The sequence below is a fragment of the Diadema antillarum genome, unplaced genomic scaffold (genome assembly GCF_040938485.1).
Source record: "Diadema antillarum isolate AM-2024a unplaced genomic scaffold, OU_Dant_1.0 seq00001046_RagTag, whole genome shotgun sequence".
NCBI lineage: Eukaryota > Metazoa > Echinodermata > Echinoidea > Diadematoida > Diadematidae > Diadema > Diadema antillarum.
In genome coordinates, this window is record NW_027271877.1 from 1 (window position 1) to 17,071 (window position 17,071).

Genomic DNA, 17,071 nt, shown 5'->3' on the forward strand with positions numbered 1-17,071 from the left:
TACCACAAACAAATTACGTTGCATCATTTCTGTCAACTTTTGGGCATCAGGTTCTCTGTACTGAACATATTTTTGCACCCAATGGAAAAGGGAGTTGCCATGCCTCTCAAATCGCTTGCTTTGCTGGCTTTTCATGTGTTTTTAGAAATCTTTTATGTGTAACCATATATGTTTTTTTCCGTATTTTCTTCTTTTTTGTTTCTTCTCAGCTACAGGTAGTGATTGACCCTGGGCCATGGGGAAGCAGAACAGTAAGCTTACCAGATGCAATCTGGACAAGTTGACGGAGTGCACACATTGTAGGTACCAAACGGACAGAATGAAAAATGAGTGTTATCAAGGTTAGCAGTGCCTGATAAATCAACATTATGAGACAATTAACATTGTATTTGATTTATGGAAGGCAATATTCTGGTGTGTTATCAATTTGGCGAACAGTGCTCAGTTAACAGTAGAAATTCATGAAAATGAAACTGCCTCTATATTAGTGGCATACAGTTTTCGTATCAGTGGTACTGGAAAATACTATGGCTTGGCCACTGAATAGAAATCCAATTAAACCACTCATGCATTTGATTGCAGAGAATATTTTCCCAAGAACATCTGTTTTTAGTCCCCACCCCCCCCCCCCTCCCCCCCCCCAAAAAAAAAAAAAACGCCAAAGAATTACACGAGCACACCTCATAAAATAGGCATCGTTCAGGGAAGTAGTCATTTTCCAACTTGACAAAAGAAGACAATGTCTGTGCAACTACAGTTTGAGATCAAGCTGAAAAACAAAAACAAAGACATAAAGACCAAAGTTCTCACAATTGCATTTCTGAAAGAGTGATTTTCAACCCATTCTGCATTTGCTTATTGTCAATTTATGAGACTTGTTCAACATGCCATTAATTTTGTCTGTAGATTTTACATTAGAGACCTAAGCAGCTTAATAGTCTGTGTGTCTTTAGATGTGTGCGTGTTTTTTTGTCTTTCTGTAAATACAAATTTGATTCTCCGTGAGATATTTTCAGTGATTTTTTTTTCATTATTATTTTTTTTGACAACCAAACTTGACATGAGCTTGAATAGTAACCTGAAACCCTGTATAAATGCTGCCTGTATTGATATGATTTATGCATATCTTCACTGTAGTTGTTTTACAGCCTGGTTCTGCTTTTTTCTGGTACTTGCTGTTCATCATATTGGTCAGCAACTTTTAGACCACAGTATGTCAAATTAACTCCTTTTTTTCTTGATAGAGACCCTTTGAGGATAAGTTTTCATCTTCATAAACATTGCAAGCTAGGTACTGCTGTTAGTCATTCCAGCAGAATAATTGATAGTCGTTGATAGCAGTTTACATGCCTCTGCCATGAAGTTAATTTCCACCCTCATACATGTAATCTCTCTTGGGAAAGGAAAAAAAAGCCCATTTGTCTGCAGTGAACTATTGCCATGTACAGTATTTGTGACAGTGCACCTCAAAACGAACATTAAGTCGCACACACTGATTTTGCGTGAGGACTGAAAATAAGTGAAATGGGTCAACCTAGCCGAACTTGACTTTTTCATATTTTCTGAAAGAGCAAGTCTTCTTTTACATAATGCTAAAATTTGGGGTCATAAAAAGAGCGGGAAAGTGGTTTTTTTTTTAGCAGTTTATCTCGAACGTTTTTGGGAGAATAGTGTGATTAGGTGTGTCTTTTAGAGTCCTTATTTCATTTTTGAAAAACCTTGTCCACACGCTTCACTCTCAACTCTAATAACTTTTGAAAGGATAGCGCTACTGCTTTGAAATTTGGCATTAATTATGGACAGAATTTGTTAATAAGGCATGCTTAATTTCAGTTTAATCTGATAATCCCTTCATTGTTGTTACTCTGGTGGTTTACTTCCTGTTTTTGTCCCATTCATCGCACAGCCAGCGCGGTTTGGTAAAGATTAAGCGCTTGAATAGACACTGTACTTTAGAGCCTCTTTTCTCAGTTCACACTTTTCCTGAGTTTGTGCTTTCTTTCCAATATTTAGATAGGTTAGGAGAGTCCATTTGATTTGAGTTATACATCATTTTAAAGCTTAAAGTCTGCTCTTTCAGAATATGGTCTTAACTAAAAATTCATGTCTGGCGACTTTTTGTTTGTTTTGAGGTGCACTGTCACATACATGTATGTGTACTGTATGTGTTCAAGGGATCCATGGGTCACAATATGTGTTCATGACGAAGTGAATGTTTGTCTTTGTGATAAGAAATATCACAGTTAACTAGGCATTCATGGCCAGACAGGGAGAATAGTCATTAGTAGACCAAGGGCAATTGTCCCGGATGAGAATTTACCGGATACCGCTGCTAATATATCTAGCCATCTACCAACAATGGGAGCTCATTAGTACCATCTTCGGTAATGGCTTTTTCAAGCAAATATCCAACCTCATTTATTCAAAAGTGGGTTAGTTTTTTTTTTCTTTTTCTTCTTCTTCTTGATTTTTCTGTAGATTACAGACATTCTGACATGTTTCAGGCCATCCCTGATTCCTGTTTGCACTATCATGCAATCTGAAGAAAAATATTTGTTTTGCCTCTATGGCTTTACTTTTTGATGAGACATCTAGGCAATCATTTTTTTTTTCCTCCAGAATGTAATCATCATTATGGATTGGATACACCACTATATTTTTTCAATGTGTTTTATTGATATAAAAGTAGATATGGTGGTATGACAGAAGGATATGAATAGACTCCTGTACAAAGCTTGTAATTCTTTTTTATTTGTTTCCTACAGTTGATGAAAAGGAGATCCGACAATGGTGAGTATGTACTCTAATACAATGCATGTATTCTAACCTTATCTGTCCATTCTTTGAATTATGGTATTTTCAGACACAGCACTCCTGGTTTTGTTTTTTCTGTCTGTGTTCTGCTTCAAGTAAAATAGAGTGTAGCCATTGAATATTCACTAATAGCATTACTGTATGTCTACATCATACTGTACATCTCTGTTGTATGTCTCGTAATATGTATTCACAGCTGGACATTGGCAGTGACCTGTTGGTCTGGGCCACAAAAAAAAAAACAACACCAAAATTCATGAAAGGTTATCTTTTGGTAGCCATATTGGGCAACTAAGATTCAAAATGGATTTCATTTGTCTTAGTCGTGTGGGCCACTACTGTATCTCTTTAGGGACACCAAACTGTCAGATTTAAAAGATTTTAGTAGCCCAAATGTGCCACCAGAGAGAAAAGTTAGTGTTGAACCCTGGTATGGAACAGATGATGCTTTGTAGTGATAATGATGATGATAATCCAGATGATACTTTGTAGTGATAATGATGATGATAATTATGATGATAATAATAAAAAGGATAATGATATTATCATTGTTATTTTTTAAATTATATTATCATTATCATCATCATCATAAAAGTTGTGACAGTTTAATCAGTGTTTTATCAGTGAGGCATACATATAGGAATATTTCAAACATATGCAATTGCCACCTTTAACATTACGATACATGTATTGTAGCAGTTTCTGATAGATGCATCATACACGGTGCAATTTAGAATACATGTATGCCTCACAGGTGTAGGTCAGATGGGAAAGATGAAAAAAATATTCCTTCCATTTGGAAAATCCTCATGAAAACCGCCAGTTGCCATGGCAACTAGACTTGGCAGTAGAGTATATGAGTACACTGCTTCCCTGTAGAGCTAGATGAGTATCATCGTACCGTCTCCCAGTTGCCAATATTGATCTCGTGATACACAGTACATGTGATTCGTATAGAAATGAATGGTCATATGATGCTGAGATAAAATCGCAGCAACCTGCACAAAGAGTTTGGTTGTTGGATAAATGTCTCCCCACCCCTCCATCTCTCAATCATTAGTGTTATACAGTAAAATGTATAAGTAATGGAGACATATTGACTTTGTAAAACTCATTGCTCATGAAAAAGTGAATTAACTTAAAAATGATTGGGAAAAGATCCAATAGGTAAGCATGTCTGTTTCAATAATTGGTCAGACCTTCTGATTTCCTTCCAATGTAATTTCTTCCCCTGCTAGTCTACTCTTCACCAATTCGTTACCCCATCTTCTTGGTTCATATTGTCAAAAGTAACTTTGTAGAAGGCACAATGACAAAATGAAAGCACATTTAAATTATTTATGTGATAAGTCAAGGGCATTTATAAAATGATTTCACTCAAAAGAGTAAAGAAAAAATTACTTTATTCCAACATTTAGTGGATGCTGAATGTTTGTCAATTTTTTTTAACATGATGCTTCCAACTTGAGGATCCAAAGTGGAAAATACTTGAAGAGAGAGAGAGAGAAAAAAAAATGTCCTCCTCCTTTAACCCATTGGGGACTAGCTGATTTTAGGTTAAAACGCATTTCCCATAGACATCCACCTGAGTATACTCATGGATACACTGTAGTCTTCAGTGGGTTAAATCAGCATGACCTGATACTTGTCTCTCCTTTAAGGTATGAGTTCTAGCTTTGATCATAACTCTGAGGACTAAAGAAGAAAAAGTGACCCTTCCCCAATAATCAGCATGACTGAAAGTAAGAAATTTTGTCCTTTTTTAGAGTTTGATAACATTTTGATATCTAGTAAGAGGTTAACCCGTTGAGGACAGGCTGATTTTGCTACAACATGCATTTCCCGTAGACGCCTGCCCGAGTATACTCGGGACTCATCCTCAACGGGTTAAAAGAACTTGAAGGATGAACTGAGAAGAAAATGGATCTTCCTCCTGTGATTAACTTGACTGGATTGTATTCTCTCCGATCTCCGCTTTTAGGTATGATGGTTTTGCTAGGGACTGCCCCAGTGGAACGCTGTGCCGAGATGTAAGTTATTGTAATATACTTTTAATGCTACAATTATTGATATATATTTTCAATAATCGTCTATCTCTGCTTTTCCACCATGTCTCATGCATCTACATGTGTCTGCATCTATTATCTTGCTATATTTGTAGCGATCTCTATCTTTTTCTTTCTATCTTTCTTTGTTTCAGTGGCCCTGTAGCAGGAAAGACATGCTCCAGATGTGGATAAGAAGCATTTTTATTACTGAATAAATGTATGACTTGAATTGAATTGAATTGAATAAAGTTGCATAGTAATTAGGCTGTGTGCTAATGGGAAAAAAATTTGAAGGAAGCAAGCGTTTGCAAGAATTGGAAGAAGAAATGTTTGGATTTAAGCCCTTGGATTCAGACTCAAAGGCTTTTTGTTTTGTCGGACTGGCATAGGATAGCGTACTATTGCATAAGCACGGCTTACAGTATAACGTGATGTTACGTAAACTTGCGTATAAACTGCATAGTTTTTTTGTGTCGTGTACTTTGCGCTGAAAGTACACAATAAAATTAAACATATCTCTCATTTTGGGCGCACATATGGCATACTCCTTTGCTTTCCTCGGCATAGTGTTGCGTAGGCCAGCGTAGACACAGTGTACAGTGCTCAGCATAGTCTGTACACAACGTTGCACAGACCTGGTGTGCAAGCTCCTTTCATAAGTTGCGCCATTACGAGAATCAATTTGTGGAACAGAGTCAAAATTCTTTCTTTCTTTGTGTTTGTATCATTCAGTTTTTCATCTCTTTAAAAAGTGTAAAGGTACAGACTGGTACTCCATATACAGCTTGAACATCACTACCCTTTCATCATAGAGAGCTTTGTTTTGTTTTGTTTTTCCTACAACGACCTCTGTTCACCAAAGAAAGCACTCGAGCAGTATTTTTCACACAATTTTGCACGAGGTTAAATTGATTGATCATGAATTTTGATAGAGATCAGATTGCAGAGTAGGATGAGACAGAGATGATGTGTACCAGGTGAACAAATACACACATTTTCACACATACACACACACACACACACACACACACACACACACACTTTTTTGTTTTTGTTTTATGATATTCTTTATTTGAGTTCCATTCAATATCAAATCCATATTAACAATGAAATCAATATTATGAACAACAAAAACTTATGCTGCTGTATCATTTTTCAAGCATACAGTACATTATATTTGGGGGTTTTTTTCCAAATCATACCATGTTTTTATAAGAAAAATGACACACACACACACACACACACACACACTCACACATTATGCAAGGGTGGCTACATGCAGTTCAATGCTGTATGCAAGCTATGGGGCAGGCGCCAGTTGTTCAGATGCCAAATGGTTAATGCTGTTGTTCTCAGTGCATGATCTTATCTGATTTTGGTCGAAGTGTTATTCCATTTTCTGTACATTCTATTTTTTTTTTCTCTCTCTCCTCTTCTTTGTCTTCTCAGTGATGTGCTTCTTTTTTTTTCTTTGTATTAGTCTACCTCTGTTTATTCTTTTAGCCGTATTCACATATTAGAGGAATTATCAGTTTTTTGCATCGTGATGTGAAAATCAATTTTATTTGCCACCGTTCACACAAGTTTGAATCTCCAGACTGCGCATGCCTAAGACGGTGACCTGAGTGTGACCCCTGGGTGCCCAAGTGTGCAGACCTATTATGGCGAGTTGCATTATGGGATTGAAAAATGATGGTTTCTTCGCTGATCACACATGCCATGCAGGGCAAGTTATTGCAAGAGCTTAAAGAAAGAAAAAAAAGAACAAGCTGCTCAAATTTTGCATTTCGATGCATATTGGGAGAGATAACTACTTTTTTTTTTATCCACACACAAGAATTGATGGTTTTTGCATCTTATTTTAGAATTAATGAATAAAAAAAGACATTATTTCAGATGTGTGTGAATGGAACTAATGGCCTATCTGCTGCTATATTTTCCATGCATAGCTACCATCTAAGAATTTGTCCCTCCTTTTTTTCTCAGAATCCTTAAAAGGAGGAACTATGTGTCCTTACCCACACTTTTGCTGCAGATACCACCATGCTTGTACACTGACGTATGTTCTCTGTCCCTTCCAAAAACAAAAAAAAGAAGAAAAAAAAAGAAAACAGCAGAAGATCTCTGCACATATTGAATTTGTTTGTGTGTCTGTATTCGTAGGCTACAGGTACATCAGTGACAGTTGTGTGTTTAGAATGAAAGAGACAGACAGAGAAAAAATATCAGATGATATATTAGGCACTCAGGAAGGAGAGAGACATGTATTATACACACACACACACACACACACACACACATATATACATATATATATATATATATCATGGCTCGACACTAACTTTTTTGTTTGGTGGCCCGATGGGGCCACCAAAATCCTAAATTTCAAATTTTTGGTGGCCCGAGAGGAAAATTTGGTGTCCCGAAAAAAAACCCAATAAAAAACATTAAAAGTCCTTTTTTTTATGAGTCAAATATTTAAGTTTTATGATAGTAAGAATTAGAAGTCGGACATATCTACTCATAAATAAACTTCAACAAACTCGCAACACTCACTCTCAGGCACTCATTTAGTCCTTTTCATCCATCCTTTAACTCTTAATGTGCCAGGCCCAAAACCCCTAACGTGCCAGAGGTTTTTACCTAACGCCAGAACGTTTCGAAACTAGACTGACAATGAAATTTAAAACCGCCATATTTCTGAAACTATTGACTGTTTTGAATTGAGTTCTACACAACATATATCAAGAAATGTTTGCTCTTTCGTGTCATGCAGTCAGTTTGCCACAATATCTATCTGAATCTGAAATATTGCAAAAATATTGGATACATCAAAAAAATTATTAGAAATTTGTGTGTAGTATGGAAAAAAAGAGTCAGTCTTGTTTTTTCTTCAATGGAACGCTCCCTTGACTCTGTGAGAAAGTTTTAGAGCAACATTTCCTCTTTCAAATGATAACAAAATTGCCTTCTAGAATTGTATGATTCCAAAGATACTAGCAGTTTATTTTGTCTTAGCAATTTCTCTTTCTGCCTCAGTAATTCATTCCCAAATCTGAGTCCTTTAGTCCCAGATCCTGTATTTGAAAGTAAAGTAATTGTCCCGGGCCCTGGAATAGTGTCTTTTGTCCACCTGAGAAGGAAGAACCTGCTAATCCTCCTTTTGTCTACGCGGACTGCGGGCGGGCGTACTCTATTGAAATCGGCAGGCCTTTGTCCACGCGCAATTCCTATGCTAGCGTGGGGACGATTAGTGACGTTCACCAAAACAAAAGGATGAAAGACTTGACCGACGAACGAAAGCTGACCCTCTTTGAGGGACAAAATCAAAGCAGCTTCCCGCAGGACAGCGTCCAAGCGGAACAATGCGAGTGGAACCGCATAGACAATACACGCAGAGTCAGTAGCATACACACGCGTAGTTTACCTATGAGACATTTGATCCATACACATCTCGCAGAGGGTGCGCCCGCTGCGGATTTTCCCGATGTGAAAAAAATACATCTAGCTGAAAAATCGTGTATTTACTCAAAATTTTCCAATGTAAGCATGCTCATATTTTTAGTGGAAACGATGGCTATGCTAATCAGCTACCAGTACATATCATTGGCAGTTGCTTGGTGTAACACATTACGGTACCACAAGAACTTAAATGATCAATGCTTTTCACGCTGTTTTTAGTCGCCGATCGGCGACCATGGCACGTCAGGACTAAGGTCGCCGTTTGGCGACCATGGCACGTTAAGAGTTAAACAAATTTAACTGCTAATTTCCAGCGCTAAAAGTTACGAATTTATTGATATACTTTTCAAAAAAATTTGCCCTTTTTTTTTGAAATTTGGTGGCCCGACTTTCATTTTTGGTGGCCCTGGGCCACCGGGCCACCGTTAGTGTCGAGCCCTGTATATATATATATATATATATATACACAGATATCAGTGTATGCATACTGGTATGTGTGTTTGTGAAAGCAGACAAATAAGTTCATTTGACAAGAGCAAAATTATGGCTACTGTTTGCATTGATTTTGGTATATTCATGGAGAGATTGGTAGTTTTGCAAGCTTTTGAATGAAAAAAAAAAGAGTTGAATGATGATTTAACATGATGCAATTAGGTCCTTGTTTGTTTAATACCAAATATACAAAGCTTGAATTGAAGTGGATGCGGATTTTAATCATACTAGGGTAAAGCTCTAACTGTTTATGTTTGTTATCCATAGCCACGAAGCTTGCCTTAATCATCTCCTTGTTAATACTTTATCACATACAACCCCCCCCCCAAAAAAAAAAAAATATATATATCCAGAATTATACAATTGGTGTTTAATTACAGATAATTTTTTAGACTTCTACATATGAGTCAGAATGTACTAATTTTGACACTTTTTTATAAGTCTCAAGACTGTTTATCAAAATGCTAAAATTCATCACCTCAGAAATATGTTTTTTTTTTTTAAAATTCAAATTTCATGTTCCATGTGTGTAAGATGTGTATTCCCAGCATATTATTCTTCAGGTATTTCTGTGGTCAGCTTATGTCTTATTTTTTTTTGTGTGTATTGTATCTTCTTTAAATTTCCAACAGGAGTTCATAGAAATCTACAAGCAATTCTTTCCTTTTGGAGATGCCAAGAAGTTTGCCTCCTACGTGTTTGATGTGTTTGATGAAAATGGGGTGAGTGAAACTACTAATACCATGAATAATTCTGGAAAATTAGAATCTTAAAAAAAAAATATGTGTTACTTACTAATAGACTCAGATTTTTGTATGAATTTTTCATAAAGTTGAAGCTATCCTTATGTAAGGCTCCTCTCAGCACGTCAACCTGAATGTTAGAACTTTTCATATCTGAGTTAAGGTGAATGTTTGGCTAATGCTGTCTCAATCTGATAGTTCAGCAGTAAAGTTTTGATGATACTTTGCCAGATTTTTCCTTGTTTTGGAAGGGTTTTGTGTGTTAATTTCTTCTTTTTTCAATATTTTGATGAATTAAAATTTCTTAGCAAGGTTGGAACAAAGTTCTGTGAACATGCAGTGGAAATGCAGTGGTAATGCAAAGTGTGTATGCTGAACAGATAATCCACTCTTGGATTTTAAAGGGGGAAGAGTTTTACAAGCATAGGTAGTAAAGATCTATGTAATCTCTTGATACATTCCATTGTCAAAATTTTGTACTACAAATATGCACGGATCAGCTACTGTATATGTTATATATTCAGTGAGTCTAAATTTTTGCAAATCGGGACTTCCCAACAATCTCGCATGTGGTTAAATTCGCGATGGTGGAATACTGTACTGAATGGAGAAATGTGTATATGTGTGTGCGTCACATTCTTATCGGGATCAGAGTCATTATTTTCATGTGTCTTTAATTTCGCGAATAGCACCTGACTCGCATAATTCGCAAAAATTAAAACCTTGCGAAATATTTGGCGTATACGATATACAAAATGTGGTTGACATGAAATGTATGATGTGGAGTGTTAAAGAATGGTACTAGATTGATGTTTTAAAAAAAGGTGAAACAAGCAGATTAATTCTGTTTGCACAAACATAACAAAGTCTGTTTTACAAAATCAGCTTTGGCAATACAATTGCACTCTCTGAGGTGGTTGATTTATTACACCTGTCCAGCAGATTGCAGTGTTTTATGATTTATCACAATCTTTTGAAGTACATTCAAGGAAGCAAGTTGCTATGGAAATTTTGGATACCAAGGTATTGTTTATTAACCCTAGTTTGTTGACATAGCCTCTTCTTAGCAGGTATGTGTGTATTTTGATATCTATTCCTGAAGCAGATGACTGATATATATATCCTTCACCCAAGGAATTGTTTCAAGATTTATGATTTTGTCATCATCAAATTGACAACTCTGTTTTGTCAATGTATGGCTTATATTTGAAGAGGATTATTAGGATGGAACTGGTTGAATTCAGGAAGTCTACTCAAAATCAGAAAAAAAATAAAGAAAAATGTTGCCAATTTGAGAGATAGACATGAACTTTAATCATCTAACATGTGTTGCCAATTTAAGGATCAGTTGTGACTTTAGGCATTTAAAAATTGCAACTGAAAGAATTGCATTTTAACAATGAAAGGCTCATATGAAAGTTTTTTTTTCTTAACTTATGAAACATTGACAATAAGTAGTGAAAATTTTGAAAAAAAGATAAAGCAAACCAACCTACAGAGATAGTGTGCGTTCTGAGACTTTATGGCATATGAAACAGAAAAAGAAGAAAAAAGGGAACAAGATTTAACTGTGATATGGCTGTCTTTAAATTTCAAAGCTGCGAGCGAATCAATGAGAGGCACAGCACAAGTGAACAAAACCCTCAAGAATGTCAAAATCCTCCCAAGAAAAGCCTGTTAACAAAAGAGCTAATACTGCGGCAGCATCCTCCTGCTGAAAAAAGACCAAGCGAGGATGTTCTTATGTGCCGCTGTAGCCAGAGTGGGCGTAGATGCCGATGTCAGGCATATTGAATGTTGCAGTGTATGCCCATTGACACATGTCATTGCCCTCATAAGCTGGGCTCAGTATGCAATGTTATAGATTTGAAAACAGAGATTTATGTTGTAAATACCCTTCATGGTGTTCCAGCACTGTAATAAATGCCTGAATGTGGTGCTAGTCTTGATTCAGACTTGGCTTTAGAATTTCACTGCCGTGGCCTGTCTGCGCTGTCAGACTAATCATTACGTCAGGTTGCTATGGACAACCATGGTATACGTGCCCTTGTGTTATGAAATGTGTCCCTAGTGACTTTTTCCTGGGGATTGGGTGTGGCAGCCAACTCCAGGGAAGTACAGTATAGCCTTTTTATATGTGATAATAGGCATGATTGAAGCTTTTTTCCATCTCTCTTGTTGTGAGAAAAAAAAAATACATTCTTCATATATTCTGCAGTGTTACTGGTCAATACCAATGCAGTTGTACATTACAGTATATGTGTTCTGTTGTATGTTTGTTGAATTTATCGCCTCCTATTTCAAGTGAAAGGGGCGTAGTGATCGTCTGAAAGAACAAATCATGTTTGCAAGATTATTGTTGGTGAAACGGTCAAGATTTTATGTGATAATGCCATTTTTTATGATTCCGGTGCTGGTTTCACAGGTAGTGCAAGAGAAAACCTAGTACACGTTACTCGCCCTACATTTTCATGTGGTTGGAAATAAACTCAATGTACACATGACTGAAATTTATTTAAAAAAAAAACCCACAGTGGCTTGGCTTAAAAAGTACATTCACATGAGCAAAAGATGAAGGAAATTATTGTTTGCCAGACTCCTTATACAGTACATGTAGGTAGTATAGTGTTAGCAATTTTCTCTGTTATTCTTTTTTTCCCGTATTGGAGAGAGAAAGCTTTGTTTGCAAAATGACTCATATGGAAAGGAGCTGGGCAACACATTTTATTTCTTATGAATATTATATAATTCTAATCAAATAAATGGATTACTCCTCTGGCATTTATCAGCTATTAAAACCTTGTTGAATTTTTGACAGTCTGGTTGTTAGAATTTACTGTGTAATCTATCATTAAAGTATACCTTGTTGTTTTTGTCCACATACTCCTTTAAACACATCAGGCCTTTTTGGTCATTTTTGGGGGTGAAATTTTGTGTTGTTTTTATTTTCCCTATAGATTTGGAATTCAGGGTTGTTCTTGAACAATTTCAGGTTCATGGTATTAACTTTCTCCAAACATTCTGTATGCAACACACAGTAATTCTAAAGGGTTTTTCATTCATTTAGCAAGAGTAGCACATACTCTCAGTATAACTTTTGTTATGCTGAGTAAGTATTGAAGTGCATTGAATATCCTTGTACAGGTGCATGTGTAGATGGAAAGGCTCGTTACTAGGTTCTTAGAGGAAAATATCCATTCAAATTGAATACACATGTCATAAAGTGGCCAATTACAAGTCATGATAATGTCATGATACATGGTATTCATGTTTTACTCTTTACTTTTATCTCTGTCTCTTTCATGATAGGATGAGAAGATTGAGTTTGACGAATTCATCCAAGCACTTTCAGTTACGTCAAGAGGGAACATCGATGAAAAACTCAACTGTAAGTTAATCAGTCAGCTTTGTATTGATCTTTGTGTAGCAGTGATGAACTGCTGTGTTTGTGACTTTATTCATACAGCTTTCTGACTGTCTGTTAAATAACATAAATGTATCTATGAATGTTAAATCTTGCACTGCAATTTTCTAAGTGCTCACATCTTTGGTGATAAGGTGAAACAGGAAAAAGGGTAAGTCGTACAAAGCGCATGTCAAAATTTCATTTTTGTCTCTGTGTCATTTTTCGTTTTATTTTATATGATTTATCAATGATCATTTAAAGACTTGGCTGACAGCAGTACAGTGCACTCCTGTTATAACGAACGTGGTTATAATGAAATTCCAGTTACAGGGAAGTAAAAGTTCAGGTCGCAACATTATCCACCCTATGTATTTTTATTGTTTATTTGTTCGGTTATAACGAAATTTTGCACGTAAAAAAATTGCCAGTCCCGACGACTTCGTTATAACAAGAGTCCACTGTAGTATTTGAAATCTTATGCTACTGCTTAACCCGTTTAGGACAAATCCCAAGTATACTTGGGCAAGTATCTGTTGGAAATGCATGTTGTAGCAAAATCAGCCCGTCCTTAAACAGGTTGATTTGGATATATATGAAGTTGCAAAAAATAAAAAAGAAGAAGAAGAAGAAATAAATGAATATTTTTGGTTGTCTGCAGTCTCTCTCCATTCCCTTACTATGATATAAAAATATCAGTCATCATAGACCCATACAACAGTTTCTGAGGATGAAGAAATTATGTTTCAGAGTGATCCACAATGAAAATCATGATAAACAATGATATCTCACTATCTTATCATGATTACTTTGTGACTTAAGTTCATGAATTCAAACTTTGATTTGCTTCATCTTATGTGTCATAAATGTGAATTCCAGTAGATTGCAAACACGATTTGATATGAGCAGATTTCATTTCGAAATTGCCTATTTGAAATCTGTTTTGAATCATCTAGAATTTTTGCATCATCCCCTAAACTTTGATAGAGCGACATTAAGTGCACAGGACAACAGAAAAGTATATGAAGGCCCTGTAATATAAAAATCACTTGGATATAGTATGGGGGCATTGAATTGTATCTCTTACAGGTGTGTATTTGAAAATTAGACATCCAAATCATTTTTGTCTGAACTTGAATTCTGTCACTGTCTCACTATCATGAGTCCAAACTTTGAAGCAGAAGATGTGCATTCACAGGTATAGTGTTGCAGATGTACCGTATGTCCCAAAAATAATTACAACGGGACCCTCCGCAATGATAACTTTAAAAATAGTGAATCCATCCAAATACAGTTTCAGGGTATGAAACTATAACTCATTGCCCACATCTTACAGAAAACCCCATTCGATTTGCTTCAGTGGTCAAAGAGAAATGAAAAATTTTGTTGAGCATGTCAGGAATCTCTTCCCTCCAAGTTCTGTCTATTGTATTCACACACAAGAGCACCAAAGTGCTATTCAAAACTTGGAACAATCAGATTCATGACATGCTTTACAACAATCCACATTTCTCTGTGACCGCTTAGCCAAATTGAATGGGGTTTTCTGCAGAATAGAGCTAAGATGTTATATTTTAAGACCCTGAATTAGCATTTAGACAGTTTAATCATATTTGGTGTTATCAAATGCGAAAATCTGATTGTAATTTTTTTTTTGGGGGGGACATAGTGTACAGCTGGCATAACTGAGAATATTTTTGCATCAGGATGAAGAGATACTCTGTGCTTCATAAGCCAATTGGCACAGATGTCTCAAAAGTATTTACTGATACCTACTGCATTCCTATTGGATTGTGACACCAAGGAGGTTCGAGAAATGGAGTCACAACAGTCTTATTTGCTTTGATCCCATGCTCGAAGCCGTCACTCAAAAATATTTGAAGTATGTGTCAAACTGGATCTGCCACTCAGATGCGAAGACAATTGACTCGTGTCTCATTGCATAATCACCAGCCACTTTCCAAGGAAGATATGTCTTTGTGATGGTAATTACTTTTCGCTATCCCTACTTACAAACGATGGGCGGTAGACAATGGTAAAGGCACGGGGGTGCGCGAATAGAAATTGCTCAAATATTGCTGAAATAAATATCAAAATTACTCAGCTGTACATGTCTGTATGCTAATCTGACATATTAATTTATAAAGAACTATACTTGAAGATGATACCATATTAGTTTCATTTGGCGGAAATAAGGAGAAAAGTGATAAAACCGGCTTTCCATGAGGGTAAAATTTCAAACACTTTCACAAAATACAGCTCAGATTTACACATTGGCACATATTTTCGAACGGAATTGACTTACCATTAGGTGAAATTTCATTGCATTTGATATGTAAACAAGGAGCACATACCCGACATTATGTTAGCGTTAAAAATGAATCTTCAGATTGCTCAGAGAGATGGCGGCTTCAAGCATCGAACATCAAAGGCACAAATGCACCTGTGGAATTCTTTTGTCCATCCATAGAAAACTGACAGCTGATTGAATAATTATAGTCAGTTGTAACTCCATCTCTCGAACCTCCTTGGTGACACATTGCTACACTGAATGTGCATCGTAGTCTGCAATGAGGTCAAGTTTGCATGAACTACTGAATGCTGATAAGCAAGTTAAGCCAAGTGCCCCGGCATGTAAAGGGTTTTATAGAAATAAGACTCTTCTTTTTCTCCCTCATCCCAGGGGCCTTCAGGCTGTACGATCTCGACGGGGATGGGATGATCACCAAGAAAGAGATGCTGAGCATCGTGGGAGCCATCTACCAGATGGTGGGAAACATGGTCCAGATGCCGGAGGATGAGAACACTCCGGAGAAGCGGGTGGACAAAATCTTTGCCCTCATGGACAAGGTGAGATTCTTGCTGTTAAAAAAAAAACTGACCAAATTTGCAATAAGAACAAAAAAGAGGCTTTAAAAAAAAAAAATCATTAGACAAAGGTGAGACTCTTGGCCATAAAACTTAATGATAATTTGCAGTGCACTCCTGGTACAACAAATACAGTTGTAACGAAATTCCGGTTAAAACGAAGTAAACATTCAGACCACAATATTATGGGCTCTATGTTTGTTATTGTTTATTTGTTCGACAATAATGACATTTTTATATAATGAGAAAAAACTGCGGGTCCCGAGGACTTCGTTATAACGGGAGTCCACTGTAAAAAACAAAGCAAAAAAAAAACACACACACACACACAAACAAACACAAAAAAACAAAAAAACAGCAGAAATAGTCATTAATAGTTTTGGGTTAGAATTGGTCAGGCTAGAATTTTAAAAGCTCATACAGTATCAAGTTAGTGGAAATCCTTTGAGTCTGTAAGAGAATGGACAGGTTACAGGACAGACTGAATGTCATGAGATGTAGAGTTTTGTCTCTATGGTGAAAATTAATGACTCAAATGTTGATGTCTCTCGGCTCAACACTCCTAAAGCTTCAGTGTGGGCTGACTAGAAAGTGATGTTTTTTAAAAGGTGGAAATAAACTTGATAGTCTTATGGTACAAAAACTTTAAAAAGCCATGAAATAATTTAAGGGTACGGATGTGCAACCCCCACAGATATGCTAGTGAGTTCTATGAATGTACATACAATCCATATACTAATAGGGGTTTGTGTCTTGTTTCGGATGTGTGTGTGTCCATGTACACAAGTAATCGTGATCTGTATTCTCCTTTTCCCTGTCTCCAACTTGCCGTCTCTTCCCGACAGAACCGTGACAACCGAATCACCAAGGAAGAGTTTCTGGAGGGCTCCAAGAAGGACCCCTCCATAGTGCAGGCGTTATCTCTTTATGATGGTCTGGTGTGAGGAGCCCCGCCCACCAACAGAGAAACAGTGGACAAGTTGCCATTGAACCTCCTTGTGCTTGACTCACAGTATTGGCCTCTGCTGGCATCTGCATTATATTTTCATTTTTCACACTTTTGCTTTTAAAAACTAGTTAATGTACGGCGTGATGGTTCCGTCAGTGATGAAATTGGCATGATTGCTCCGTCGATTATGAAATTAGCACAGGGATGTCTTTTTGGGTGTGGCACAAGCTCTTTGCTGTCAGATTGCACCACGTCGTGGTGTTTGGACGTGAGTGAACATTTGCAAAAATTT

At 36.7% G+C, this 17,071-nt stretch overlaps 1 protein-coding gene across 1 annotated transcript; it reads left to right on the forward strand.

The window, feature by feature from the left end:
• Positions 1-214: 214 nt before the first annotated feature.
• LOC139743080 (neuronal calcium sensor 1-like) lies at positions 215-17,071 on the forward strand. Its single transcript, XM_071653588.1, has 7 exons — positions 215-299; positions 2,766-2,790; positions 4,796-4,844; positions 9,449-9,538; positions 12,869-12,947; positions 15,646-15,812; positions 16,676-17,071. Exons 1-7 carry the CDS (start codon positions 236-238, stop codon positions 16,772-16,774), a joined length of 573 nt encoding a protein of 190 aa, XP_071509689.1. The 5' UTR covers positions 215-235; the 3' UTR covers positions 16,775-17,071.